Source organism: Ursus americanus, chromosome 18 (genome assembly GCF_024610735.1).
Source record: "Ursus americanus isolate L20-20 chromosome 18, mUrsAme1.1.p, whole genome shotgun sequence".
Taxonomy (NCBI): Eukaryota; Metazoa; Chordata; class Mammalia; order Carnivora; family Ursidae; genus Ursus; species Ursus americanus.
In genome coordinates, this window is record NC_142144.1 from 52,882,734 (window position 1) to 52,910,162 (window position 27,429).

Below are 27,429 nucleotides of genomic sequence, written 5' to 3' on the forward strand. Positions count from 1 at the left end.
ATTAGTGGGTAGTGTGATGTTTCTTTTAGAGTTCTAGTTTAGTAACATTTCCCTAGAGTGTGAATTATGATTAGAACTATAAGTTTTACTCTCATAGCCAGTTGATGTTATGACAAACTACCTACAAATGACTACAGCCTTACATTTGTCTAACATCAGGTAGTACTGAGGCAGCTGTGAATGAGACAGATGCTAAATTTAAATGCAATAAATAGGGGTGCCTGGGTGGCTAGGTTGGTTAAGCATCTGCCTTTGGCTCAGGTCATGATCCCAGGGTCCTGGGATCGAGCCCCTCATTGGGCTCCCCGCTCTCCTCTCCTTCTGTGTGCCTCTCTGCCTGCTTGTACTCTCTCTCTCTCTGTCAAATAAATAAATAAAATCTTAAAAAAATGCAATAAGTAGATGCTGAGTGACTGTGACTAGCCAGAAAGCATTGCAGCGAACTCACTTAAAGTTATACTACCCGTTTTGGCCATGGGAACTTTTTTCTGGATCTTTCTTGAGGCAAGGAAAACAAAAGCAAAAGTAAACTATTGGGACTTCAACAAAATTAAAAACTTTGGTGTAGTGAAGGAAACAATCAACAAAACAAAAAGGCAACCTATGGAATGGGAGAAGACATTTGCAAATAGCATATCTCTTAAAGGGTTAATATCCAAAATATATAAAGAACTTATAAAACTAAGTACCCCAAAAAACCAAAAATCCAATTAAAAATGGGCAGAAGTCTTGAACAGACATTTGTCCAAAGAAAACATCCAGCTGGCCAAAAGATGCTCATCATCACTCACCATCAGGGAAATGCAAACCAAAACTACAATGGGATATCATCTCACACCTGTCAGAATGGCTCAGATCAACAACACAAGAAATAACAGGTGTTGGTTATGTGGAGAAAACACTTGTGCATGGTTGGTGGGAATGCAAACTAGTGCAGCCACTGTGGAAAACAGTATAGAGGCGCCTCAAAAAGTTAAAAATAGAACAACTTTAAGATCCAACAATGGCAGTACTGGTTATTTTACCCAAAGAATAAAAAAACACACTATTCTAAAGGATTAAATCCAACCGACTGTTTTTAGCAGCATTATTTATAATTGCCAAGGTATGGAAGCAGCCCAAGTGTCCATTGATTGAGGATAAAGAAGATATGGTATCTGTATACAATGGAATATTATTCAGGCATAAAACAGAATGAAATCTTGCCATTTGCAATGACGTGGGTGGAGCTAGAGAGTATAATGCTAAGTGAAATAAGTCAGAGAAAAATAAAACCATATGATTTCATTCATGTCGAATTTAAGAAACAGAACAAATGAGCAAAAGGGAAAAAGACAAATCAAGGAACATACTCTTAATTATAGATAATGAACTGATGGTTACCAGAGGGGTAAGGGTGAGGGATGGGTTAAGTGGATGATGGCATTTAAGGAGTGACCTTGTCCTGATGAGCATGGGGTGATGTGTGGAATTGTGGAATCATTATATTGTACACCTGATACTAATATAACACTGTATGTTAACTAACTGGAATTAAAATAAAATCTTTAAAAAACATAAATAAAGTTTTACCTCTTTTACAGTTAGACTTGTTTAAGATAACTAGAAAATTTTATGCATTTGGGACAGTTTCTTTTTCTGGGTTATTCTTAGCAGAAAATATTTTCACTTCTTAGTTGCCATATAATCTGTATTGGACAGAACGATTTATGTTTGAAGCACCGATTCTTTACTACTTACAATCTGTGCCCACACATTACCAGTACAACTTGTTGAAAACTACAATAATTAGACAATCATTTTCTGTTTCTAAATAAAACCAAATTTAATTTGATTTTTATCCCTTCCTGAAACTGGTATTATCAGCTAGTTGTTGGAAAGTCATTGGATCACAGCTAAAATCTTTAGAGATTTGTGAAGGACTTGGCAACTCTGTCATTACATTAATGTTGTACAAGAAGTGTAAAGGCCTTAAATTAAAAATGATTTTTAAAATTTGATTTTTTCCGTAAGGTAATATATACACAAGTAGAGTTGCCATATAAAATATTGGATGCCTGGTTAAATTTGAAATTTAGATAATCAACAAATTAGTGTTTAGTTATAAGTAGGTCCCAAGTATTGCACAAAATATGCTTATACTAAAAAATTAATTCATTTATCTGAAATTCAAATTTATTTAAATTTTTCTGTATACTGTGTTTTTATTTGCTAAACGTGGCAATGTTATATTGATATAAAATTTTAAAAACCCAAAAGACAGGGCACCGGTGTGGATCAGTCAGTTAAGCGTTTGCGTTCGGCTCAGGCCATGATCCCAAAGGTCCTGGGATCAAGCCCCACATTGGGCTCCCTGCTCAGCGAGGAGTCTGCTTCTCCCTCACCCTCTTCCACTGTTTGCTGCTCCCCCTACTTGTGCTCTCTCTCTGTCAAATAAATAAATAAAATATTAGAAAAATAAAAAAATTAGAGGAGGGAGTTAAGATGGCGGAGGAGTAGGAGACCCCTTTTTCAGCCGGTCCCCTGAGTCAAGTTGGATAGGTACCAGACCAGCCTGAACATCCATGGAATCAGCCTGACGCAGGAAGATACATCTGGATCTCTACAAATGAACATCTCCAGCGCTGAGTATTGAGGTACGAAGTGGGGAGCTGTGAAACCGCGCACAGATATTGGAAGATAAACGGAAGGGGGAGGGAGCCTCTGCATTCGGGCGGGCGCTGGGAAGTGGTAGCCACCTGCATGGGGGAGCGGTGGGACTCGAAGACGGCACCCGTGAGAGGACAGACTGACACCGTGAGCCGGGAGCGTGCGCCACCAGCCTTCTCACGGACCTCCGGTGTGCTCACCGGACATAGACTGAGACCCGGAGATCTGGGAGTGCATGGGGGCGGCTGGCGGCTGGCGGTGTTAGAAACACAAAGGACAGAGACGCGCCAGCCTTGGAAGTGAGGGCTGGGACGCCGGCTGTGGGGCGCACATCCCGGCTCGCTGCAGGGTTGAGCAGCACCAACAGAAACAGAGTTAAAATGACCAGAACATCAGTGGAGAATGGTCCGCGATCCCTCTGTTCTGAGACAGACGCTGAGATTTGGCCACTGGTGCTCTGATTCTCAGAAGAGGCACAGCAAACCGCCAGGGAAAGCCGCCAGAGAACAAAAGCCTGGAAATACCGGCTCACAGTGTACCAATCTCCCCCTCACAGGAGACACGGAGACTCTACCTAAACAGGGTTGCCTGAGTATCGGCGTGGCAGGCCCCTCCCCCAGAAGGCGGGCTGAAAAATCAAGAAGCCCATATCCCTAATATCCCTATAAAACAAGGGCACACGGCCTGGGTCCCAGTCAATAATTTGGGCTCTGGACAAGCCCACAACCTCTCCTCATCAGAATGACGAGAAGGAGAAATCCTCCCAAGCAAAGACAAGACAATGAGTCTGTGGCCTCTGCCACAGTACTAATGGATATGGATATAACCAAATTATCAGAAATGAAATTCAGAGTAACAATGGTCAAGATGATGTGTAGACTTGAAAAAAGTGTTAACGAAAATGTTAATGAGAATATAGAATCTCTAAGGGTGGAAATGAGAGCGAATTTGGCAGAAATTAAAAATTCTATGAGCCAAATGCAGTCAAAACTAGAGGCTCTGACAGCCAGGGTGAATGAGGCAGAAGAACGTATCAGCGAATTGGAGGTTGGGTTAGTAGAAAACTAAAATGGAATCTGGACTTGAAAAAATCCATGCTCATGAATGTAGGTTATGGGAGATTACTGACTCAATGAAACGTTCCAATGTCAGAATCATTGGCATCCCTGAGGGGGTGGAGAAAAACAGAGGTGTAGAAGAGATATTTGAACAAATTGTAGCTGAAAACTTCCCTAATCTAGCGAGGGAAACAAACATTTGTGTCCAAGAGTCAGAGAGGACCCCACCCAAGCTCAACCACGACAAACCACCATGTCACGTCATAATACAATTCGCAAATATTAGATCCAAGGATACAGTATTGAAAGCGGCCAGGGCAAAGAAATTTCTCACGTACCAAGGCAAAGGTATCAGAATTACGTCAGACCTGTCTACACAGACCTGGAATGAGAGAAAGGATTGGGGGGCCATTTTTAAAGCTCTTTCAGAGAAAAACATGCAGCCAAGGATCCTTTATCCAGCAAGGCTGTCATTCAGAATTGATGGAGAAATAAAGACCTTCCAGAATTGTCAGTCATTGACCAATTTCATAACCACGAAACCAGCCCTGCAGGAGATATTAAGGGGGGTTCTATAAAGGTAAAAGGGCCGCAAGAGTGATACAGAACAGAAAGTCACAATCGATAGAAACAAAGACTTTACTGGCAACATGGCATCATTAAAATCATCTCTCAATAATCAGTCTCAATGTAAATGGCCTAAATGCTCCCATAAATGCCACAGGGTTGCAGATTGGATAAAAAGACATGACCCATCCATTTGCTGTCTACAAGAGACTCATTTTGAACCTAAAGATACATTCAGACTGAAAGTAAAGGGATGGAATACCATCTTTCATGCCAATGGACCTTAAAAGAAAGCTGGGGTAGCAATTCTCATAGCAGACAGATTGGATTTTAAACTAAAGACTATAGTTAGAGACACAGAAGGGCACTATATTATTTTTAAAGGATGTATTCAACAAGTAGATATGACAATTATAAATATATATGCCCCCAACAGGGGAGCAGCAAGATACACAAGCCAACTCTTAACCAGAATAAAGAAACATATAGATAAAAATACGTTAGTAGTAGGGGACCTCAACACTCCACTATCAGAAATAGAACACCCATGCAAAAAATCGACAAAGAAACAAGGGCTTTGAATGCCATACTGGACGAGTTGGACCTCATGGATATATATAGAACACTACACCCCAGAACCAAAGAATACTCATTCTATTCTAATGCCCATGGAACATTCTCAAGAATAGACCATGTTCTGGGACACAAAACAGGTCTCAACCGATACCAAAAGACTAAAATTATTCCCTGCATATTCTCAGACCACAACGCTCTGAAATTGGAACTCAACCACAAGGAAAAATTTGGAAGAAACTCAAACACTTGGAGACTAAGAACCATCCTGCTCAGGAATGACTCGATAAAACAGGAAATCAAAAATCAATTTAAACCATTTATGGAGACCAATGAGAATGAAAACACAACAGTCCAAAACCTATGGGATACTGCAAAGGCAGTCCTAAGGGGGAAATACATAGCCATCCAAACCTCACTGAAAAGAATAGAAAAACCTAAAATGCAGTTTTTATATTCTCACCTCAAGAAGCTGGAACAGCAACAGAGGGACAGACCTAATCCACGCATGAGGCAGCACTTTACCAAGATTAGAGCAGAAATCAATGAATTAGATACCAGGAGTACAGTAGAGCAGATCAACAGAACTAGAAGCTGGTTCTTTGGGCGAATCACTAAAATTGACAGACCACTGGCAAGACTTATCCAAAAGAATAGAGAAAAGACCCAAATTAATAAAATTATGAATGAAAAAGGAGAGGTCACAACCAGCACCAATGAAATTGGAAGGATCATTAGAAACTTATCAACAGCTTTATGACAATAAATTAAGCAATCTGGAAGAGATGGAGGCCTTCCTGGAAACCTGTAAACTACCAAGACTGAAACAGGAAGAAATTGATTTTTTAAACAGGCCGATTAATTATGAAGAGATTGAATCAGTGATAAACAACCTTCCAAAAAACAAAACTCCAGGACCGGACGGTTTTCCTGGGGAATTCTACCAAACATTCAAAGAAGAAATAATACCTATTCTCCTAAAGCTATTTCAAAAAATAGAAACAGAAGGAAAGCTACTAAACTCATTCTATGAGGCCAATATTACCTTGATCCCCAAACCAGGCAAAGACCCCATCAAAAAGGAGAATTACAGACCGATTTCCCTAATGAACATGGACGCCAAAATCCTCAACAAGATCCTGGCTAATAGAATCCAACAGTACATTAAAACGATTATCCATCATGACCAAGTGGGATTCATCCCTAGGATGCAAGGGTGGTTCAACATTCGCAAATTGATCAGGGTCTTAGATTTTATCCAGAAAGTAAAATTCAAAAATCATATGATTCTCTCAATAGATGCAGAAAAAGCATTTGACAAAATACAGCATCCTTTCCTGATTAAAACCCTTCAAGAGTGTAGGGATAGAGGGTACATTCCTTAATCTCATAAAAGCCATCTATGAAAAGCCTACAGCAAATATCATTCTCAATGGGGAAAAGCTGGAAGCCTTTCCCTTAAGATCAGGAACACGACAAGGATGCCCACTCTCACCACTATTATTCAACTTAGTACTAGAAGTCCTTGCAAAAGCAATCAGACAAAAAGGGATAAAAGGTATCCGAATCAGCAAAGAAGAACTCAAAATGTCTCTCTTTGCAGATGACATGATACTGTATATGGAAAACCCAAAAGAATCCACGCCCAAACTATTAGAAGTTATAGAGCAATTCAGTAATGTGGCGGGATACAAAATCAATGCTCAGAAATCAGTTGCATTTCTATACACGAATAATGAGATTGAAGAAAGAGAAATTAGGGAATCCATCCCATTTACAATAGCACCAAAAACCATACGTTACCTTGGAATTAACTTAACCAGAGACGTAAAGGACCTATATTCTAGAAACTATAAATCACTCTGAAAGACATTGGGGAAGACACAAAAAGATGGAAAAATATTCCATGCTCATGGATCGGAAGAATTAACATAGTTAAAATGTCCATGCTACCCAGAGCAATCTACACTTTCAGTGCTATCCTGATCAAACTACCGAGTACATTTTTCACAGAACTGGAACAAATAGTCCTTAAATTTGTATGGAACTAGAAAAGGCCCTGAATCACCAAGGAACTGTTGAAAAGGAAAAACAAAGCTGGGGGCATCACAATGCTGGATTTTGAGCTGTACTACAAAGCTGTGATCACAAAGACAGCATGGTACTGGCACAAAAACAGACACATAGACCAATGGAACATAATAGAGAACCCAGCAATGGGCCCTCGGCTCTTTGGGCAACTAATCTTTGACAAAGCAGGAAAAAACATCCGGTGGAAAAAAGACAGTCTCTTCAATAAATGGTGCTGGGAAAATTTTACAGCTACATGCAAAAGAATGAAACTTGACCACTCTCTCACACCATACACAAAAATAAACTCCAAATGGATGAAAGACCTCGATGTGAGACAGGAATCCATCAAAATCCTAGAGGAGAACATAGGCAACAACCTCTACGACATCGGCCAAAGCAACCTTTTTCATGACACATCTCCAAAGGCAAGAGAAACAAACGATAAAATTAACTTGTGGGTCTTGATCAAGATAAAAGCTTCTGCACAGCCAAGGAAACAGTCAAAAAAAACGAAGAGGCATCCCATGGAAAGGGAGAATATATTTGCAAATGATGCTACAGATAAAAGACTGGTATCCAAGATCTACAAAGAATTTCTCAAACTCAATACACAAGAAACAAATAAACAAATCAAAAAATGGGCAGAAGATATGAACAGACACTTTTCCAATGAAGACATACAAATGGCTAACAGACACATGAAAAAATGTTCAAAATCATTAGCCATCAGGGAAATTCAAATCAAAATCACACTAAGATACCACCTTATGCCAGATAGAATGGCAAAAATTGACAAGGCAAGAAACAACAATTGCTGGAGAGGATGTGGAGAAAGGGGATCCCTCCTACATTGTTGGTGGGAATGCAAGTTGGTACAGCCACTCTGGAACACAGTGTGGAGGTCCCTTAAAAAGTTAAAAATTGAGCTACCCTATGACCCAGCCATTGCACTACTGGGTATCTACCCCAAAGATACAGACTTAGTGAAGAGAAGGGCCATATGCACCCCAATGTTCATAGCAGCATTGTCCACAATAGCTAAATCGTGGAAGGAGCTGAGATGCCCTTCAACAGATGAGTGGATTAAGAAGTTGTGGTCCATATATACAATGGAATATTACTCAGCTATCAGAAAGAACGAGTTCTCAACATTTGCTGCAACATGGATGGCACTGGAGGAGATAATGCTAAGTGAAATAAGTTAAGCAGAGAAAGACAATTATCGTATGATTTCTCTCATCTATGGAACATAAGAACTAGGAAGATCGGTAGGAGAAGAAAGGGAAGAAGAAAGGGGGGATAATCAGAAGGGGGAATGAAGCATGAGAAGTATGGACTCTGAGAAACAAACTGAGGGCTTCAGAGTGGAGGGGGATGGGGGAATGGGATAGACTGGTGATGGGTAGTAAGGAGGGCACATATTGCATGGTTTGCTGGGTGTTATACGCAACTAATGAGTCATTGAACTTTATATCAGAAACCAGGGATGTACTGTATGGTGACTAACATAATAAAAAAAACATAAAAAAAAATAAAAAATATAATGAGATATTTTAAAATCCAAAAAAGAAAAAGAAAAAGAAAAAAATTAAAAACCCAAAAGAAATGCAGTGCAAAATAAGTTTCTTTTAGTGTCCCATTGCCCCCCACATCCCACTATTAGTGTCTTTGGAAAGCTTGTAGAAATAGTCTGTGCTTTTATAAATATGTACATCTTAATTTTATTTATAGAAACTGTTTCCATCCCTTTTATGCAGATACTGGCAACTTAATACATTGTCTTACACAGTCCTTTTTTTTTTTTCCATTCAATAATGTATGTCCACCATATGACTTTTTCAGTATAGTATGGAAAACATGGTGTGTGATAGAGGGAGTGTGGGCTTTGAATTCAGGCAGAGTTGGATTCAACTCTGTGCTCTCTGCTTACTAGCTGTGTGACCTTGAGTAAGACCTGAGTCTCTCCCTTCCTCTGTTGTCTTCTCTGGAAGATGGAGAGAATAATATACAGGGAAGTGGAGGATAATGTGGGGAGTGTGAGGGTCAGAGTCCCTGCTCCCAGGATGTCATGTGCATAACCTGCCCTTGTCCAGCACTGTAGTGCCTTATAGGCACTGAAGTCACTGAGCCACTTACCGTGTGTGTCCCGTAGTTCTGAGTGTCATGGCTGCCATAGCAGGTTCAGTTACACCCACATACTGGTATATCTACAGGCAGAATTACATGGGTAACCAGAAGGGCTAGTGTACAGTAGCTATACTTTTTATTCTATTTGAATATGCTTATTTCCATTGTGTAAGGAGGCTTTTTTTTGGAGATTTTTCTTAAAATCTTGGGTTTCAAAGGTGATTTATTTAAACATATATGAACATTATGTAAATGGTGGCTATTACTGATCTTTCTTTGATGTACCTTCCCATAGTTTCTAAAATACTTCGTTCCGAGTTGCTCATACATTTGTTGTATGGATTGTTGGTTGTGTTACGTTGTCTATACCAGTCCATTTTAGACTTCATGCCCTTTGGGTCTGTTTCTTCCTCTGGTTTCTGCTTGTGTAGGGCAAAGTCAACATAGTTTTGAACTTGGAAAGAGGAAGGAGAATGGTAAGGTGAATCTTCTCCTGCTAAGAGGCAGCATATTGTATAAGTTAAATTGTTAACTGGCTCTGGAGCCACACTGCCGGGGTCCACATCTGGCTCCATCATGTACTGGCGGTATGGCCTTGGGGAAGTTGCTTACTCTTTCAGTGCCTCAGTTTCCTTGTTTATAAAGTGAGGGGATCGTGTGAAGATTAAAGGCCTTAGGTGGGTAATAGGTTTCGAGTGGTGCCCGGGATGTGGTGGCTCTTGTATGTTTGCTGTTATCACCCTTGCTTCTGCCCCAGCATTGGTGTGGCTACTTGTTCACATCTCATTTATTCTCTTACTACTCCTCTGACTCATCATCTTCACCGCTAGCCTGAATTGTCCAGAACAGCCCTGAGAACCGGGCATTTTTAAGACATGTATTGGATTTTCTTTACATCTTACCTGTTGGCCATGACCCACTGTTATCACCCAGGTACCCTTCTGTTTCCACATGGTGTTGAGGGAGGTGAAGAGGGAAGGTTAATGGTGGGGTGAGGAGAATTCATGCAGTTCGATGCGTGTGGACTCTGTCTCTCTGTATCAAAACGTCTGTGATTACAAATGTGTTTCTTTATAGTTAGAGATGAATCCTTGGGATGGGGTATAGGGCATGGAAAGGAAGTTTTGTTTTGTTTTTTTAACCTCTTGTCTCTTTGTCATGGCTACTAATTGTAAAATCTGGAAAACCTCAAAAGAGCCACATATATTTATTTTATGGACATCAGAGCAGAGAAGACAAACTGTGAAACTCATTTTTTTAAATCTCTGAAATGCAGAGGAATGGAGCTCTCATCTGGGAGCTAGTGTCTGACTTGCAGTAGAATGGAGATTTAAAAAAAAAAAAACAACCAAAACCTTTATGATAAGAGTTTCTCTGGGGAAAAGACAAGTAATTCTCTTTCCACATAACCAACTTGTAGGTGAACTTTGGGATGACAGTGTTTTTCTCAGTGGGGAACTGCTTACTCTGTGCTTTCTCTGCAGACTCCTCATAAATCAGTGGGTCTCTAAATCCATAGGCTACCTCCCCCTCCAGGTCATGAATACTGCTTGTCTTTGTGAGTTAATTTTTCAAAGGGGGAAGAAGATAGAGCTGACTTTATTGTGCCTAGCAAGCACTCATGTGTATAATTTTATCCTTCTAAAACTTTGCATGTCATTCATTTGTGGTTAGAGTTTTCTAGTTCAGGAGAGACAGTGACTTCACAGGGCATTGCAGCTGGTAAGGGGTCCAGCTGAAATGTTCCTTCAGGTGATCAGACTTCCTAAATCATGCTCTTCCTTTGCTCGCATTCTTCCTCCTGGGCATATCAGCTATAGACTTTTCTTTTATTGGGGTGTCTTTACTTTTATTTAACTGTCGGAAGTTAGTAATTTTTTGAGGGGGGAGACCTAATAGTATGCTATCTTATGAAGTGTGGTTGTCAATAAGAATAAAAATATGACTAGTTTATTTTAAAGATCTCCTTGTATTTTTCCCCATGAAACCACGCAATGCCTGACATTGAACTGCTCATCTGCATGGGCTCAGCGTTAATACTGAATATCTATTTTACAGTGTGAGTTATTCTACGAGCTGGAAATTCATATACTTTATCTCATTTATTGCAATACACCCAATGAGTAAGTTTCCTAGGAAACTAATGTTCAGATGCTAGGCCCCTTGCCCATACCTACGCTGTTATTAAGGTTTCAATTCCAAGTTAGAGCTGGTGCCCTCTTTTCTTGACACCAGGGCATTTTATAAAACAAGTGCCAGTGGTAGAGCTGTTTGACTATTTGAAATGGAGTTGATGTTTTAAATAGTGTATTCTAAATCGGGTTGAGGAAAGTCAATAAGAACTGTTCTCTGTTATTACACAGAGCAAATCACAGGCCTTGATGGGCGGTTTCTGCATCTGTTCATATACATCACGGACTTCCTTTTGTCCCAGATGCATTTTCTGTTAAAGAGAGAACAGGGGCAACTTGAATTTGCACCTTCTCAGACAAATCCCATTTAGTCTTCCAAAAGTGAGGAAATTGGGTTGTAGACTTTTTTCCTCCATTGAAGGAATGACAGGTTTTTCCGTAAGGGAGAGAATGGGTGTGCCTAGGGAGAAGGTATATAAATTGTTGGACAACAAAGATTAGTTGTGGTCAGCGATCTGGACATTGTCAGTGGAAATCTGTAGCTGGTATTTGAAGAGTCTGGTAAGTATTGTCAGAGAAAGATGAGTCCGTGTGAGTTGAAGGGGTTGAGAAGGTTTATTTTGAATGAGAGAGAAAAGAATATTATAATCAGGAGGGTATTTTGAAAACCTTTGAAAACCCTTCCTCCATTTAACATTATGCTCTCTTTTAGTCAGTTTTTCATCCATGATTTAATGTGCTAGTTCCCCGTGGTTCACACACTGTGTAAGTGTCATAGTTCATTTCTACTTGGTATGTATGTATGGTCTCCCCTGATAGGACTGTGAGCAATCAAGGGCAGGATCACATCTTCTGCTTTTTGCATTTTAATGTTTTTGCCCACCGAGTTTCTTATGCAGAGTCAAGTGAGTTCCTTACTCTGTGGTTGAGAATCTGTCAGTGAACCTGAGATTAGAGTGGTCTGTGTGGAGAAGTCCTTGAAGAAATATTTTGGATACATCTGCCACCTTATTTAAAACAGATTGTATGCCTTTTACCTTACTATGCAAGTATTACTTGCAAATATAAGATAATTTTGAATAAGTCCTAAAATGATTACTTTTTTTTTTGCCTAAGAAAAAAACTATTTTAAGTTAAATCAAGATTTTAATGGTCAAAGGAATTATAGTAGTATCAAGTACTTTTTAGGGTATATAGTTTTAATGTTGTGATAAAACATAACCATTCATTTTATTTCTTTTCTCCCCAGAGTTCTGTTTTAGTTGCTGTTTAAAATCATTGTAGAGAAGAACACTGAACTTTGGAAAACATGTTAGAAACTATAGGTAAGCCCTATTCCTTCTTATTTTTCTAAGAATCAAAACTTTTTCCATTGGGATCTTTGAAATGGTTTTTCTATATAGCAGGATTTCATCTAGTAACTGAGTTTTTAAAAGTTTTTATCTATTATCATTATAGCAGGGAAATGTGTTTCTATATTTGGATGTTTTAGTCTGAAGTGTTATAAAAACAAATCATTTGTAAGCAAAAGATAAAGGCATATGAAATGTTCTACCAATTATGAGTTTTAATGAAATTTAATGTAAACCTTGTTCTCATTTATGGACCCACTTCTGGTTAATGAATGTTTGTGGACAGCAACAGAAAGCTTAACAGTATTTTTAATACTGAACAAAGCTCATTGCCTTCTTTATTTGTGGCAGTTGAAATTCTACTGAGCTTTGCTTTTAAGTTAATGATGAGCCATGACAATAATAAGTATTTAGGCTGACAAACTTCAGTGATGATTTAAGGTAGTTTAATTTCTACATGAGATAATGTAGGTTGAAATACCCAAATTCACATGTTAATCTTTTTTTTCACTGCTTTTTGATTTTAGAGAAGCTGGTTTGTAGAACTTGTTTCAGGTGTATCGGGTACACCCATCCCTTTCCTGGTGGTCTAATGCCTCATGTTTTCCAGGGAAGTTTTTGGGTATGATTGTTAGAAGGTATCTGGATTTCACCTTGGTGGTTTGATGATTGCAGCTGGTGCTTTAATCCCTGATTGCTTTGGGAATAGGATGGGAGTAGGTGGCAGGAAAAGAAGAAGGAGCTGTTTTGGTGATAGTGGGTACTATGCGAGTGATGAAAGTACATGGGTGTATGTTACCTTCATCCCCCATTTTACACTAAAGTCACGTGCCACAAAGACTACTAGTAGTCCACAGAGTTCCCTATAAGAAAGTGGACCGCAAAGAGGAAATAGAGAATTATTGAAGCTGTCACCTTCCAGTCTTTATTTTGTAAATTATTACTGATGTGTGCATCTTCCAAGAATTGACATGGAAATTAATACTAGAGTTGTATTCTGAGATACCATGGGAAATAAGACCCAGAATAAAATTCTCAGATCCTTATCATTATTTACTTTTAAAATTGTGCTTCTGATGGGACACCTCGATAGCTCATTGGTTTAACATCCGACTGTTGATTTTGGCTCAGGTCATAATCTCAGCGTCGTGAGATTGAGTCCTGCATTGGGCTCCACGTTGGGCTTGGAACCTGCTTAAGATTCTCTCTCTCCCTCTCCCCCTCTCCCTCCCCATTCATGCTTTCTCTGTCTCTCTCTCTCTCTCTCTCTCTCTCAAAGAAAAAAAAAATGAAAAATAAAATTGTGCAGATGAGTAAATACCATTTGTTTAAATTTGTATATGGGTGTGAACTCATGGTCAACATGAATTCATGCCTTAATTTCCCCATTTCTGTGTCATTCCACATTTGGTTCTATAGAAAATGTCTGTGATGATAATTCCCACTTTGATTACTATAAAATGGCAAATGAATGTTAATAGATACCCTTGTTACCATGATGAATCTGTTAGAACATATATTTGAATGGTCTTCTTTCCTTTAAAACAAATTTGGGTTCACTTGTGAGAGAGTAAGAGGTTGTTTTAGGGAGATGTTTTTAACTGTGATTGGTCATAGAAAATCACCATGTGGTGGAAACACGCATGTAAGATGCTAGGATTATTAGGGATACACTTACTCAAAATACGTACTTTTGCAACTTTTTTGCCAGTTATATAAGGTGATCGATAAATATTTGAATTATTTTTGTTTGATGCATCTATAGATATGCTATTTAGTTTTGGGGAAAGACATATAAACTATTAACAGGAAGTGTTTTTGAAGGGTTATACATTGTTGTGATATATTTTCAAGTAAATTCTCAAGCATAGAATGTCCATTCCTTAATATATGAAATTGTCATATCCGATGTTATTACTCATCAGTGACATCATCCACATCTACTTATTAGTGAGTGAGAGAGCTCTAATTTTTCTTACATGTAAATCAAATTTTTAAAAAAGTGAAAATATCAGCATTTGCAAGATCATGAAGTATTTGGTTTTCAATAGTTTATATAGAAGAGTTGACAGCTGGCGTTGGAATTCAAATATGCCCCGTCTGAATTGGAGCAACAATTAGTTGCACGTGGCGTACACTGTAACCAGTTCTCTGCTTTCAAACAGACTCTCTTACCAGAGACTTGAAGATTTGAGGAACATATTTATAGGGACATGTTACGGTCCTTTTTTCTCTGAGTCAGTTTTATGCTCTCGAAGGGAATAGTCTTAGGATTTCTGTTCTGTAAGTGTGGTTTGATGTGTGTCTTTTGAATCCTGTTAATGACCAAGGCTGCTCTTTGGTTTAGACAAAAATCGAGCCCTGCAGGCAGCAGAGCGCTTGCAAGCTAAGCTGCGAGAACGTGGAGATGTAGCCAATGAGGACAAACTGAACCTTCTCAAGTCGGTCTTGCAGAGCCCGCTCTTCAGTCAGATTCTGAACCTTCAGACTTCTGTACAGCAGCTGAAAGACCAGGTAGGACACGATTCTCCCAAAGCCCGTGTTCACAGCACTGCATAGATCTTGTGAAAGTCTTGTGTTTTTCTGAAAGGCTGATTTTTGTATGTGTTAATGAATAGTTAATGAAGTCATTTAAACCTCCAAATGAGACATTCAGATTCACTGTGACTCCCCCCTCCCAGTTATTTTTGTAATGGTTGTTGCTCTATATTGTAGATGATATGACATTGTGTTGAAAGCTGTGTGGATGCTGAAGTATGAGTCCCTACAGGAGAAGGGGATGATAAAAATAAGTTTAGGGTAGATGGCTGTAGACTTGGTTTCCATCCCCACTAAGGCTTGTCGTTCATGTGATCTTGCACTTTCGGATTCAGACATTCAGCACGCTTATAAGATTTCAGATAAGCCTGGATTTGCATGTGTAATCATGTGTGTGAGGAAGGGAAACCACCTCTATTTTGACAGTAAAAGAAATAATTACATTGTCATCAGTTAGAGAAATTGCAATTCTCACTTCTTAAGAGAGTGTAAGTAGCAATTGCTTCCAAAGACAGCATCAGATGGTGATAAACATTAGAACTTCTAAATGTAACGCTGTTTTTTTTTCCTGTAAAAATTAAGAGCATTAAAATGTCCTAGCATTTATATTAAAATTGAAACATTGCAATGACAGAACGAACACTCAAGTTAGGTGTTCTTTGAACTCACTTAATCACATTTCTCGGGTTTTTTAAAAAAACGTTTTTAAAACGGTGTTATCCTTACAAGGTTTGAATCAATCTCATTTATGCCTTCAGTCTAAGTTAGTTCTCATTCTAATGTTTTTACCATTAATTTAATCACTATATATGACTTGCTAACAAACATTCTGCCTTGAAAGTTTAAAAATGATATTTGAAGACTAATTTCATAATTCAGTGAAAGAATAGCTCCAATTAAAAAAAATGTGCTAAATGCAAAAAGAACAAATAGTAACAATAGAAAAGGAATTTGTTTAATGTCACATGACTTTCTAATCTAGATATTTTGGTAGCAAAAAATAAAGAAGAATTTTAAAAATATTTTTCTCTAGTGAATTTCTACTTAATGATATTAAAAGTTGTGATCATGAATTATGAAAAAGAGTTGTTTTTGTTATATGTAGTTGTGTTTGGGTTTTGTTTTTTGTTCGTTGTTTGTCTTTTGTTTTTTATAAGTTATTGAAAAGATTGGTTTTAGGTATTCCTTTTCAGAATGAACTGGCAAAAGAGTTTGGAGAGATCAATATTCTGAGTATAAGTGTAATTACGATGTGGAAGATTATCTAGTTTTTCAGAGAGAGTGAAGAGGTTGAACAGATGTCTTCTCCCCTTATTATATTATGTGAAAATATGATTAGAATGAGAGGAGAAGTTGAAACAAAAGGTACTGGTGTGTTAGAAAATACCACTAAAGAGATAATTGGAAATACCCCTTCTAGCTCTGAAAGCCAGGGAGTCATAGGTTTACTGGTTGTTGACCTTGTTTTATCATTTCCAAATAGAAGTAGGATATGGGCTCTAAAACTTTGGGTTGCACATGATTAAGCTGAAATCTCCTCGGAAACCCTTGACCATAATGTTATCAAGCCAGGTAGCCTGTGGCCAAGTACAGTGTTAATGGTAGATGCTGATATATTTCAAGGCTCGGTATACATTGTTAGGTTTGGGCATTCTGTAGGCATGTCTCACATGTCTGGACTTTTGGCTACTTGGTCACCTCTTCAAATACTGAAAGGGACCAAGAAAACCAGCTGGCTCACGCCCTGCTTATTACATCTACTTAGTGAATTTGAGTGACTTGTTTATAATAAGGGCAGAGCCAGAACTGGAACTCGGTTTTCTTGGCTCCGAAGGCACAGTCTTTCCCCTCTTGTGATTCTGCAGCCTGTCTCACATCTTCTTTTTCTTTTTTTTCTGAGGATAGAAACTTGGCCCCTAGAGGTCTGGAGTTCAGTTTTGGTGAAAACCGTCGATATCTCTCATAGTTTCTGTGACTCTGCCCTTTAGTCTTCATTCTTACTGACTCAATTTCATTTGTTTGTTGAACCATGTTTTTCCTGGATGACTAGACTACATTTCAAAATCTTGTATTATTTTCTGTTTTAAAGTTGAAATACAAGTATTATAGACTTACCATGTTAGAATTAGATTTTCTGTGTAGTTTACTACCTGCTAATTTGTTAATATTTATAATTTGATATTTAATTAATGAACCTAGGAATGAAATTGTTTTGTGCTTTTAAACTGGTAGCTATACCAATCTGACCAGTAGCTAGCTTTTATTTATTATCTTTTACCTGAGTTATGTCTTCAGATGTATAATTTTATGTGCACAATGGGTGAAAGTTAGTGTCTCCGTCTTTTTTAGTATTACCAAAAAATTTGACTCCTCCAATTTTACTCCACCATCATTCTCCTACATTTTATAAAGCGAAAGGAACGAATAATTGAAAAGCCTGAGGTAAATGCAGCATATTGGAGAACGTGATCATATTGTTGCATTAATGACAGATGCTGACATGCCATGTTGAATTAAGCTGACTATTTTTCCCCCTCAGATCCTTCTCATTACTTCTATTCAATAATGCGTAATTTTTCCAATTTGCTTCTTCAGTATTAAGACTGCCCTTAGAAATCAAACTGTTTCCCTTTGGCAAATTAAACACTTGACAGGTGTGTAACTGAGAGGGCAAAAAAGCCATGCCCTGAAGGGATGTGCTATTTAAATATTGTCAAAAATATTAACAGGTTTGAGAGCATAATTGATGCCTCTGTTTAACTCTGCCACATTGTGTATTGTTCTAACCGCCAGCTAAAAGGATGTGAGCTATTAAACCTGAATAATCTCTAATAGCTCCAGTTCCTTTCCTATTGCATGATTCCTGTTTAAGTGAAGAGTAGAAAAAAAAAGAACTGTGACTGTGTGTCAATGATCTGTCAGATGCAAATTCTCAAGTAGTGTCCTCACTGTCACCTAGTCATCACAGCTAATAACTGCAGGGCTCAATGCGTATTCATGACAGAAATCCAGCTATTGTGGGGGAAATAAACACGTTAGCAGTTTAATAATAGAAACTTGTCAGCCATGAGGATATTGGATTTGCATATTTATTCTGTGATGTTTCTCCAGTCCAGTAGAGGTGGATACGACTTTCCTGATTAATTAATTGCCTTGCGTTATGAATTGACCATAGACATGAAATTAAATGTCTTTTTACCTTGAGTTATTTGTAGGAAAACTGTGAATTAAAATTAATAATTTCAGTAGAAATTTAGGACTAATACTTAGAAATTGACATCACTGAGATTTTTTTTTTTTTTGAAGCTATGGCAACCGAGACCAATTCTCGGATTGAAGAAATAATGTATATAATTGAGGTTACAAATGCTGCTGATATGGGAAACAAGCCTCAGGGCTCAGCATATTCTGGAGGTTTCTCCATATCTGTGATTTCTGGCCTTTTTAGAGTATGATATTCTATTATTTTGCTGTTGTTCTTGTTGTTTGATATTTCCAGGCTCCTTGTTCACTCACTTTTTTCCCAGCAAAGTGTTGGCTTATATGCATATTATCCAAATGCATAATGTATACATATATACATGCATACAAATTGAAGCCAGATTTTTTTCTAAGTTTTTCTTTGGAAATTTTATGACATCTCTTGAGATAATTGGAGAGATGTTGACAACGTAGAATCAGGTTGGAAATTATTGTTCAGTGTTGATAAGAGTAAATGTATCCTTCTTTTTTATTTTGAAATACAGTGTTCATGGTATAAAATTTTTGTCTTATATTTCTATGCTTTTAAGTTTTACCTGTTCACATTCCCAAAAGAATTTGGAACAACTGCTCATGGCAAAACGTATGGACTAATGGGTGATTCAAAGGCAAATATAAACAAAGACCAAATAAAAATATCAGAGAACTGGATATTGCAAGGACCTTGGGTTACTAAAATTGAGTATTATCATTTAATTTCCATTCCTCGTGAGCAAAGGCAACAATAATTATATAAATATAAATATAAATATAAATATAAATATAAATATACACACACACACGCACAGAGAGAGTGAGAGAGCGCTGGAGGGTTATATATTGTTCAGTGTAAGACATCATTCAGTGAGCCAAATTTTCCTCGGCAATGGGAGGGTTTTCTCATGGGTGCTTTTTTAGAAGGCTTATAATCATTTATTAATAAAAATCGGTAAAAATACTCTGAATAATTAAGACAGAAGTTCTCATTATCTGGAGGAGGAAAGAGAACATACATTTGTTTTAAGTAACTAAATAAGAAAGTGAGTGGGATAAGAAAGTGAGCAGGATAAGGAATTATTAACTTTACAAGAAAACTTTACATTGGAGGTAACACGTAAGATGGGTCTTGAAAAATAAGTAGGACTTTTCTGCCATGAATGGGGAAATTATTTCAGGTAGAGGAAACAGTGTTTACAGGGGTAGACAGAAATTGTTCTCAAGTGAAGGGGGCATATAGCAATATGTGGAGACATTTTTGACTGTTGAACTTGGGGGTGGTAGGGGCCATGCTCCTGGCACGTAATTGCTAAACATCCTCAGTGTGAAGCCCAACCTCCTAAAACAAAGAAATATTGGGCTTATACTGTGTGTTGTGCTGAGGTTGAGAAAGCCTGATACAGAGTCACCTACAGATCTGCGTTATCAGGCTAACAGCCTATGTGTGGGTTCTTGGCAAAGGAGGAAACTTGGGAGCCAGGTTGTGAAGGATTTATTAAGGTAGAGTTTTTGGGGGGGAGGTTGTGTGAGTGTTTTTCATCATTCCTCTTTTGCATTCAGCATTCTGTATCAAACTTGATTGTATCAAGTTGAAAATTGTATTAACTTTATTTTCTAACACTTCTATTAAATATAGTATTTAACAATCATTTGTTTTATTTCTCCACATTTTTAAAAATTATAGTAAAACTGCCGAACACAATTAAGGTGAAGGTTTTACTGATATTTTGATAGATAAGACCTTTAATTATAATCATTAAAATAAATGAATGGTTCCTCAAAGAAATGCTGCTTTCATCTTTCCAAGAATGAGGTATACTGAGAGTACACACTATGAATACAGCATCACATCCTAATTTAGTGATGGTTTTTCTGCTAAAGTATACTGTACACCATGTATTTATTTTTCCGATGCTCTGTCTTAAAAGAGGAACAACTTTCGGAGATCCTGGAGAAAGAAATAGTCAATGTATACTTCACAGAATTACTTTCAAGTGTCTGATGTAAGCAGGGGGTGTTGGCTGGAGCACCACTATGCAGGGGCATGCCTGAAGAGGTACTATTCTGTGGGTACTCATTTATAAAACTGCTAAATCAGGTTCATGGCCAAACTGTTGAGGTATGTTGCTTTTAAGCAGTGGCATCAGCAGCCCTGGTGATTTTTTATAGTTATAGTTTTTAGATTGATGGAGAGATGAGAATTTGGGTAACTGGGCATTTTGTTGCTCTATTCTGACTTTGGTAATCAGAAAGATACGGTTTTGTAGGATTCATGGTAGGGAGCAGAAATGTCTGAGTTTCCTCAGCTTTATTACTTATATAAATGGCAAAAAATCACTCTTCTGTCTACGGTTTCTAATTTGAGACTGAAATGGAGAAAGTTCATCTGTAGGCATGCTATCAATAAAGGGGGAATAACTGCTGTCTCCCAAGAATGCCTAGGTTAAGACTTGGTGATGGGGTGCAGGAGAAGTACAGAGAGAAAGAAAATATGCCTTGACCCCATTAACAGGAATGATCTAAAAATGGAATGGAATTCTTCCAAGTTGATGTTGCTTGTGAAAATGAAAAAATATTTTTCTTACCCCCAAAATGGTTTTACTTTTATGATAGAGCATTGCAATGGCCTAACAGGAAAGTATCTGTTTCTTGAGACTTTAACATACATTATCTAAGAGAAGTTAAAAGAGAAGGAGTGATTCTTGTGTTTTTACATTTACCATAGAGTTTATTTACTGTAGGAATTTCAAATACTTTATTTTTGGTACAATAACAGCTTTTAAATGTTTGTTCCTTTAACCAAAAGTTTGTAAATATAGAGCCTTTGAGGGACTAAAATTCTTGTTTTATCCTGGGCAAGAAGGCACTGTTCAAGCTTTTTATACAGTGCTGGATTAAAATGCAACACCATCTTGCTATTGGGTATGCATGTGTGTCTAAAACAGCAAATGGTGCTAATTGTATGGTGTTTTTGTGACAAAGTTAAATGGTCTTTGAAGAAGGGGGAGAAAATGTGAAATTTACTGGCTATAACGTACATGAATTTTTTAACCCAAGAATTTAAGAACAATAGAGGTTGATTTACATCTGAAGCTGTATAACAAAAACAATCACCATCACCTTTGGGAAGCTCTCTGTGCTGTGGACATTGTCTCATTTACTGAGTCCATCAGCTATATGAGGTGTGTATGATCCCCATTTTTGTCTATGAAGAAATTGAGCTTGAGAGACGTTGTGTAACTTAATCTGGACCACACAATTATTCATTGGTACATTTAGAAGAAGAATGTAAGTCCGTCTGACCCAAAGTAAGTGCTTTTTTTACTTTTAATTTACACTGTTTCTAAACCCTGGTTCTCTGCTATAAAGGAACAAATAGGTTGGGAAAACAGTTATTAGCATTACTAAAGAGAAATGCACTTAATGTTTAGTAAATCCAGATTCCTTAAGATTTGCCATTTCCCTTAAATTCTTCCCCAGATTTTAATCAGAGGACCTTTTTAATATAAACCAGAACTTTCATTCGCTTTTTAAATAATTATGCTAGTTTTCACAGTAGATGTGAACTGAGTTGATTATAGTGGAAAGAGAGACAATGTGACAAAGTACCATCAGTCTTCATGTGCCCATTTCCGTATATTTAAACTTGTCTGTAAGGTTTGGTTTTATTTTTCTCTAAGCAGACTGTGAACTGTGAATCAGTTTTATTTGTCTTCTGGAAATGTGGGACTGATAGAAAAAACACTACAAACATTCTAACATGTTCATCTAAGTTTCCAATTTTTCTCTCTTTTTTAAAGATTTTGTTTATTTGAGAGAGTGCGTGTGCACAAGGGGTAGAAGGGGCAGAGGGAGAGGGAGAAGCAGACTCCCTGCTGAGCTCTGACACTCCGCCCCCCTCACCGGGCACCGCTCAATCCCAGGACCCTGAGGCCATGACTTGCGCCCAAGTCAGACATTTAACCAACTGAACCACCCAGGTGCCCCCTAAGTTTTCAATTTCTAAATTTCTGTTTGTCTTGGCATTTAAGGTATATTAATTTACTTAATTTGAATACTTTCACCCCTTTGATGTAGAAAGTTTCAGCATACTTTGATAAGATTGGTCAATCTGTATTCTTTAAATTTTTTCCCTTGGAAGTTTTGCTAAGAAAGCACAGAAGTGTTGAGATTTAAATAAAGACAAGACATTCTGCAAATACGCATCAACACACATGCCCAGACCATGGTGTATATGCCACGTTGTGCTTGCCATTTGTTCTTACCAAACACAAAAAGTTTTAGAATTAAGTGCATTTCAGACTTGTTTGAAAACGATTTACTACTTTTGGGATAAAATCATGCCATACTCATCTTTGACTACTTTGTACCTAATATGATATTTTACTTAAGTTCAATAAATGATTGCTTAATTAAGGGGTATTTAAATATTCATGAAAATTCAGAACTGTTGTGCATCAGTAATTATCTTTTCTTGCCAGAGAAATAATTTTTAGTATAAATACGTTAGCCAAATAACTGACGTTACTTTGAAGACCTAGTGTTTTTCTTAGTAACCGTAGTGGAAAGAGGCACCACTCATCACAACCATCTTCATCATAGGGGTTACCATGTACGAGATTCTCGCCGTGTGCCAGGAACTATTGTAAGTCTCTGTTTCATCATTGCAACAACACTCTAAAGTGGTAGATAGTAGTAGTAGATGTACTAGATGATGTCATTTTCTTTATCTTATGGATAGGGAGGTGGAGGCACCGGGAGGTTAAACGGTGGAGCTCGTATTTAAATGCAGGCTGGCTGACATCAGACCCCAGGTCTTAATCATAGAGCTCTTTCGCTTTTGTTTCACTGTCCTTGTAAGCAGTGTAATGAACATGTGTTAAGGGTATCCTGGTGATTTGAGGCCTTCGTTATGAGCTGAGCTCGGATGCTGACAGTGAAGTCTAATAGGATTTGGAGACAGATTTGTGTTCTGGCATTGATACTTATTGGTGGATGACTTAAAACAAGAGTTTATTTCTTAAAACGAATATATACGTATATATATGTATATTTATCTTCACTGAACCTCTTTTTTGCCCCTCCATTAGTTGTAATATGGGAACTAAATAACATGGATCTAAAAACTCTAAGGCATAGCTGGGTGCTTACCAACACTCAATAAATATTGGTTCTCTTCGTGGTGCTTCTTCCTCCTAATTGAAATTTAATATGGTAGGGCAACAGATCTCAAACATTTTGGTTTCAAGACACCATTACACTCTTTGAAATTACTGAAGACCTCAAAGAGCTCTAATTTATGTGGTTTTATGCATCGATATTTATCAAGTTAGAAATTAAAATTGAGAAGTATTTTAAATATTTATTAATTCATTTGAAAATAGTAGTAATAAATCTATTGCTTTAAAAATTAGAAGAGTGGCATTGTTTTACATTTTTTCACATCTCTTTAATGTTGTTTAATAGAAGACTGGATTCTCATATCTGCTTCTGCATTTGATCTGTTTGGATTTATTTTAGTTGATCTATATGGAGAACATCTGCCCTCATGCAGATATTTAGCTGGCAGAGGGAGGAGGATGGCGTTTTTGTGGATATCCTTTTTTAATAGTGCACCGAAACTATTGGTATTTTCTTTCTTTCTTTTTTTTTTTTTTAAAGATTTATTCATTTATTTGAGAGAGAGACCACGCGCGTGTGAGCGGGCAAGCGGGCAAGCAGGGGACAGGAGTGGGGACAGAGAGAGAGAGAATCTCATGCAGGGTCTCCACTGAGCATGGAGCCTAGCATGGGACTCACTGCAGGGCTCGCTGCAGGGCTCGCTGCAGGGCTCAATCCCATGACCCTGAGATTATGACTTGAGTTTACTCAACTGACCGAGCCACCCAGGTGCCCCTATTGGTGGTTTCTTTAAGTTTAGTTATAAGGTGGAATCAGAAACCAAATCAATGAACATTTTGTACTCTGTTACACTAAAATCTATCTTGTGCTTTGAATTTTCTTTTTCAGCCATGCATAATTTTGTAATAAATTGGTTGTCTGGGAAATTTGAAAAACAGGAAAATTTGTTTCACATTTCTTTATATAATATCAAAAATTTATACTTGCTAATATTGCTTCTGGTATTATCAATAGTCTTTAACTTATGGAAAGGTGTCAAGCTCAGGGTGGCAGATAACAAGTTTTCCAAAATTCTAATTTTCACTCGAAACCTCAAATTTTACTATTGGCAACAATTACTGTCAGATGTTTTCCTTGAAGTGAGAGTCTTACTTTGTTTATTTTTGAGAAATTGTCTGCCACATACCAAGTTGGTAGGATCATTTTTTTTACTTTGTTTTTTCAGGTAATATGGTGCTCATGAGAAATATAGCTAGTTCAGCTTGCAACTCAAGCAGTAATGCTTTTCCTCTAGATGAGAGTTGGGTTTTTTTTCTTTTTAAAAAGAGTCTATTTATTCATTTGTCATAGAGGGAGTACGCACAAGCAGGGAGAGCAGCAGGCAGAGGGAGAGGGAGAAGCTGGCCTCCCACTGAGCAAGGAGCCAGGTGTAGGGCTCAATCCCAGGACCGAGATCATGACCAGAGCAGAAGGCAGCCATGCTCAACCAACTGAGCCACCCAGGCACCCCAACCAGAGTTGTATTTTTTATACAGCAGAACTGTATTATGTTCACTTCTCATTTTGAATCACAGAATATTAAAGAGATGTATACACAAGAGTCAAGATTGAATAAAACTATTTTTAACTACTTCATCAAGAAATTAAAAAAAAAAGATTTTATTTATTTACTTATTTGAGAGTGAGAGAGAGCACCAGCAAAGACAGAGAGCACAAGCAAGAGAGAGTACAAGGCAGGGTGAGGGGCAGGGCCAAAGGGGAGATGGAGGGGTAGGGCTGAGGGGGAGAGGCAGAAGGACATGCAGACTCCGTGCTGAGCAGGGAGCCCAACAGGGGGCTTGATCCTAGGACCCTGGGGATCATACCCTGAGCCAGAGGCAGCTGCTTAACCAACTGAGACACCCAGATGCTTCATCAAGAACTTTCTAAAGCTACTTAGAGGGGGCGGGTAATAGACTATTGCTCTTGATGAGAAGAGCTGATAAGAATAGTTTCTTTCTTTTTTTCTTTTTTTCCCCAGGCTATCGCAGACATCTCTCCCCTAGTAACAATAAAAAGTAAAGTACCATCAAAAAAGATCAAACAAGTATGGGAAAGAAACCATTGCTTTTGAAATTAGTGGACTTTAATTGGAATTTCAGGAACTCAGGGGATAGGCTAAAGAATCCTGTAATACCTTATTTTATTGTAGAACCTAACTTTTTTTTAAATGGTAAACTTAAAATTTATTTTATAACAATAATGAAAAAAGTTTAAAGTAAAACTGATTGTTTTAAGTTCAGGTTATTTTGCAATCTTTACTCAAGTTTTCATATGCATTTTAGGAAATTGAGGAGGAATTCGAATCTTTTCAACTATGAGTATTTCTATAGATTTTAGTGAAATTTAGACCTTTAAAAATTAGTTTATAAAATACACATGGAATACTCTGCATTATGCTGACTGAGCTGACATTTTAGTGCATTGTGCATTGTGTATTGATTCTAATTATGCAACTTTAAGAATAAGTAAAATTTTCATAGATGCAGCTCTGAGTGAAGACTAGAACATTCTAAAATAGCATAACCTGCCATGTGGCCATTCATTTAACTTGACAACATTACTTATGTTGTATAGACTTTAGTTTTGTACTTGATCTTGTCATTTAGTAGTCTATAACAATAGGCATTGCTTTAGGTAGATTATTGATCGTTTATATATGCCTTTCTAAATAACAGAAGGGAGAAGACAAGGAGAGTCTTAGGTACTCTTTAATTCATGTTTTTCTTTGCCTTCCATCTTGAGTTTCTTGGTTGATCATTTATCCTTTTTATTTAGCACATGGGAATTTTAGGACAAATGTGCCACTGAAACTTTACCAGAGGCATATGCAGAAAATTTACATTTTGATTACTCAGAATGACTGCTTAAACATTCTTGGGTTAAGGAATTATTTTCTAAATTCAATAACCTTATATTTTACATTTATCAGCCAATGATCTTCAGTGGCTACTTTAAGAATATCTACAAATTCTCATCCACTATCTGCTTTGCTATTCAACAATTCATAGCTATGAAAAGAAAGGTATTCTATCTTAGTAGGTGGGTGAACTATGCCTGATGGAACAATTTTATAGGATATCTAACATATTAGCGATTATGCAAAGCATTTTATCTCTTTAATTACTGTCCCATCCCCTAGAGCCCAATGTCTTGGACATTTTAAGTGCTTGGTAAGTATTTGAATGAATGAAAAGAAATTCACATAGAAAATGTGAAATTATGCTTATTCCATCAGAAAATGCCCCCCTTCCCTCCACCTTATAATTTGCTGCTCCATTTTGTATCGTGTTTAGTTCAGGAGCTGTGGAGCTACTTTATGTCCAAAATAGTCTCGTCACATTAAGCTAATCCCCTTTGAACATGCAACTCAATTTCTTTAATTAGCTTTAAAAATAAGGATCATTAAATCAGAGTGCCACCATCAATTACTGTGCAAGGGTTTGCCTGTTCAATAATGCATCAGAGTTGTGCTCTAATCAGTATTTCACTGAAAGATTTATGGAAAAGGAGGCTTCCCTTGCTTCCAAACTTGAAATACCATTCTATTATGTATAAATTTTTTTTTCATGTGATTGCTACCATTTTAGGTTGTGTATTTCATTGAATACTCTTGGTATCCTGTCCATCTTTGCATCTCATATTTGGGATCAGTTCCAGAGAGTGTTTTACAGCATTTTTGTAAATTCACAAGAAAATAAGCACTTTTCTTGTTCTGCAAGAAGAAAAGACAAGGTGCAGATTAAAAAAAAAAACAACAACAGTCTGCATTTCCATGAGGTGCACCTGTTATGGCAAATTCCCGAGAGAGTGCCTTATTTCTTATTTCTCATTACATTAAGGAGTAACAAACAAACAAAAAATTGGGAAATTGAACTAGCACTATGTTTATAAATTTACTTAAAGTCTACCAAAACTAGGGTTGTAAAAGCAGTGGTCATTTTTCTTTCTTAATGCAAGATA

The 27,429-nt window shown here is 37.5% G+C and overlaps 1 protein-coding gene across 15 annotated transcripts in view; it reads left to right on the top strand.

Moving 5' to 3' along the window:
• The window catches only part of MPDZ (multiple PDZ domain crumbs cell polarity complex component), a 167,969-nt gene that overhangs the window by 19,813 nt on the left and 120,727 nt on the right, over positions 1-27,429 (top strand). For all 15 annotated transcript variants that reach the window (XM_087869635.1, XM_087869639.1, XM_087869640.1 and 12 more), the window contains exons 2-3: positions 12,429-12,504; positions 14,879-15,045. In XM_087869635.1, coding sequence (XP_087725761.1) covers positions 12,489-12,504; positions 14,879-15,045 — 183 coding nt within the window. In that variant the 5' untranslated portion in view covers positions 12,429-12,488. The remainder of the gene's footprint in view (positions 1-12,428; positions 12,505-14,878; positions 15,046-27,429) is intronic.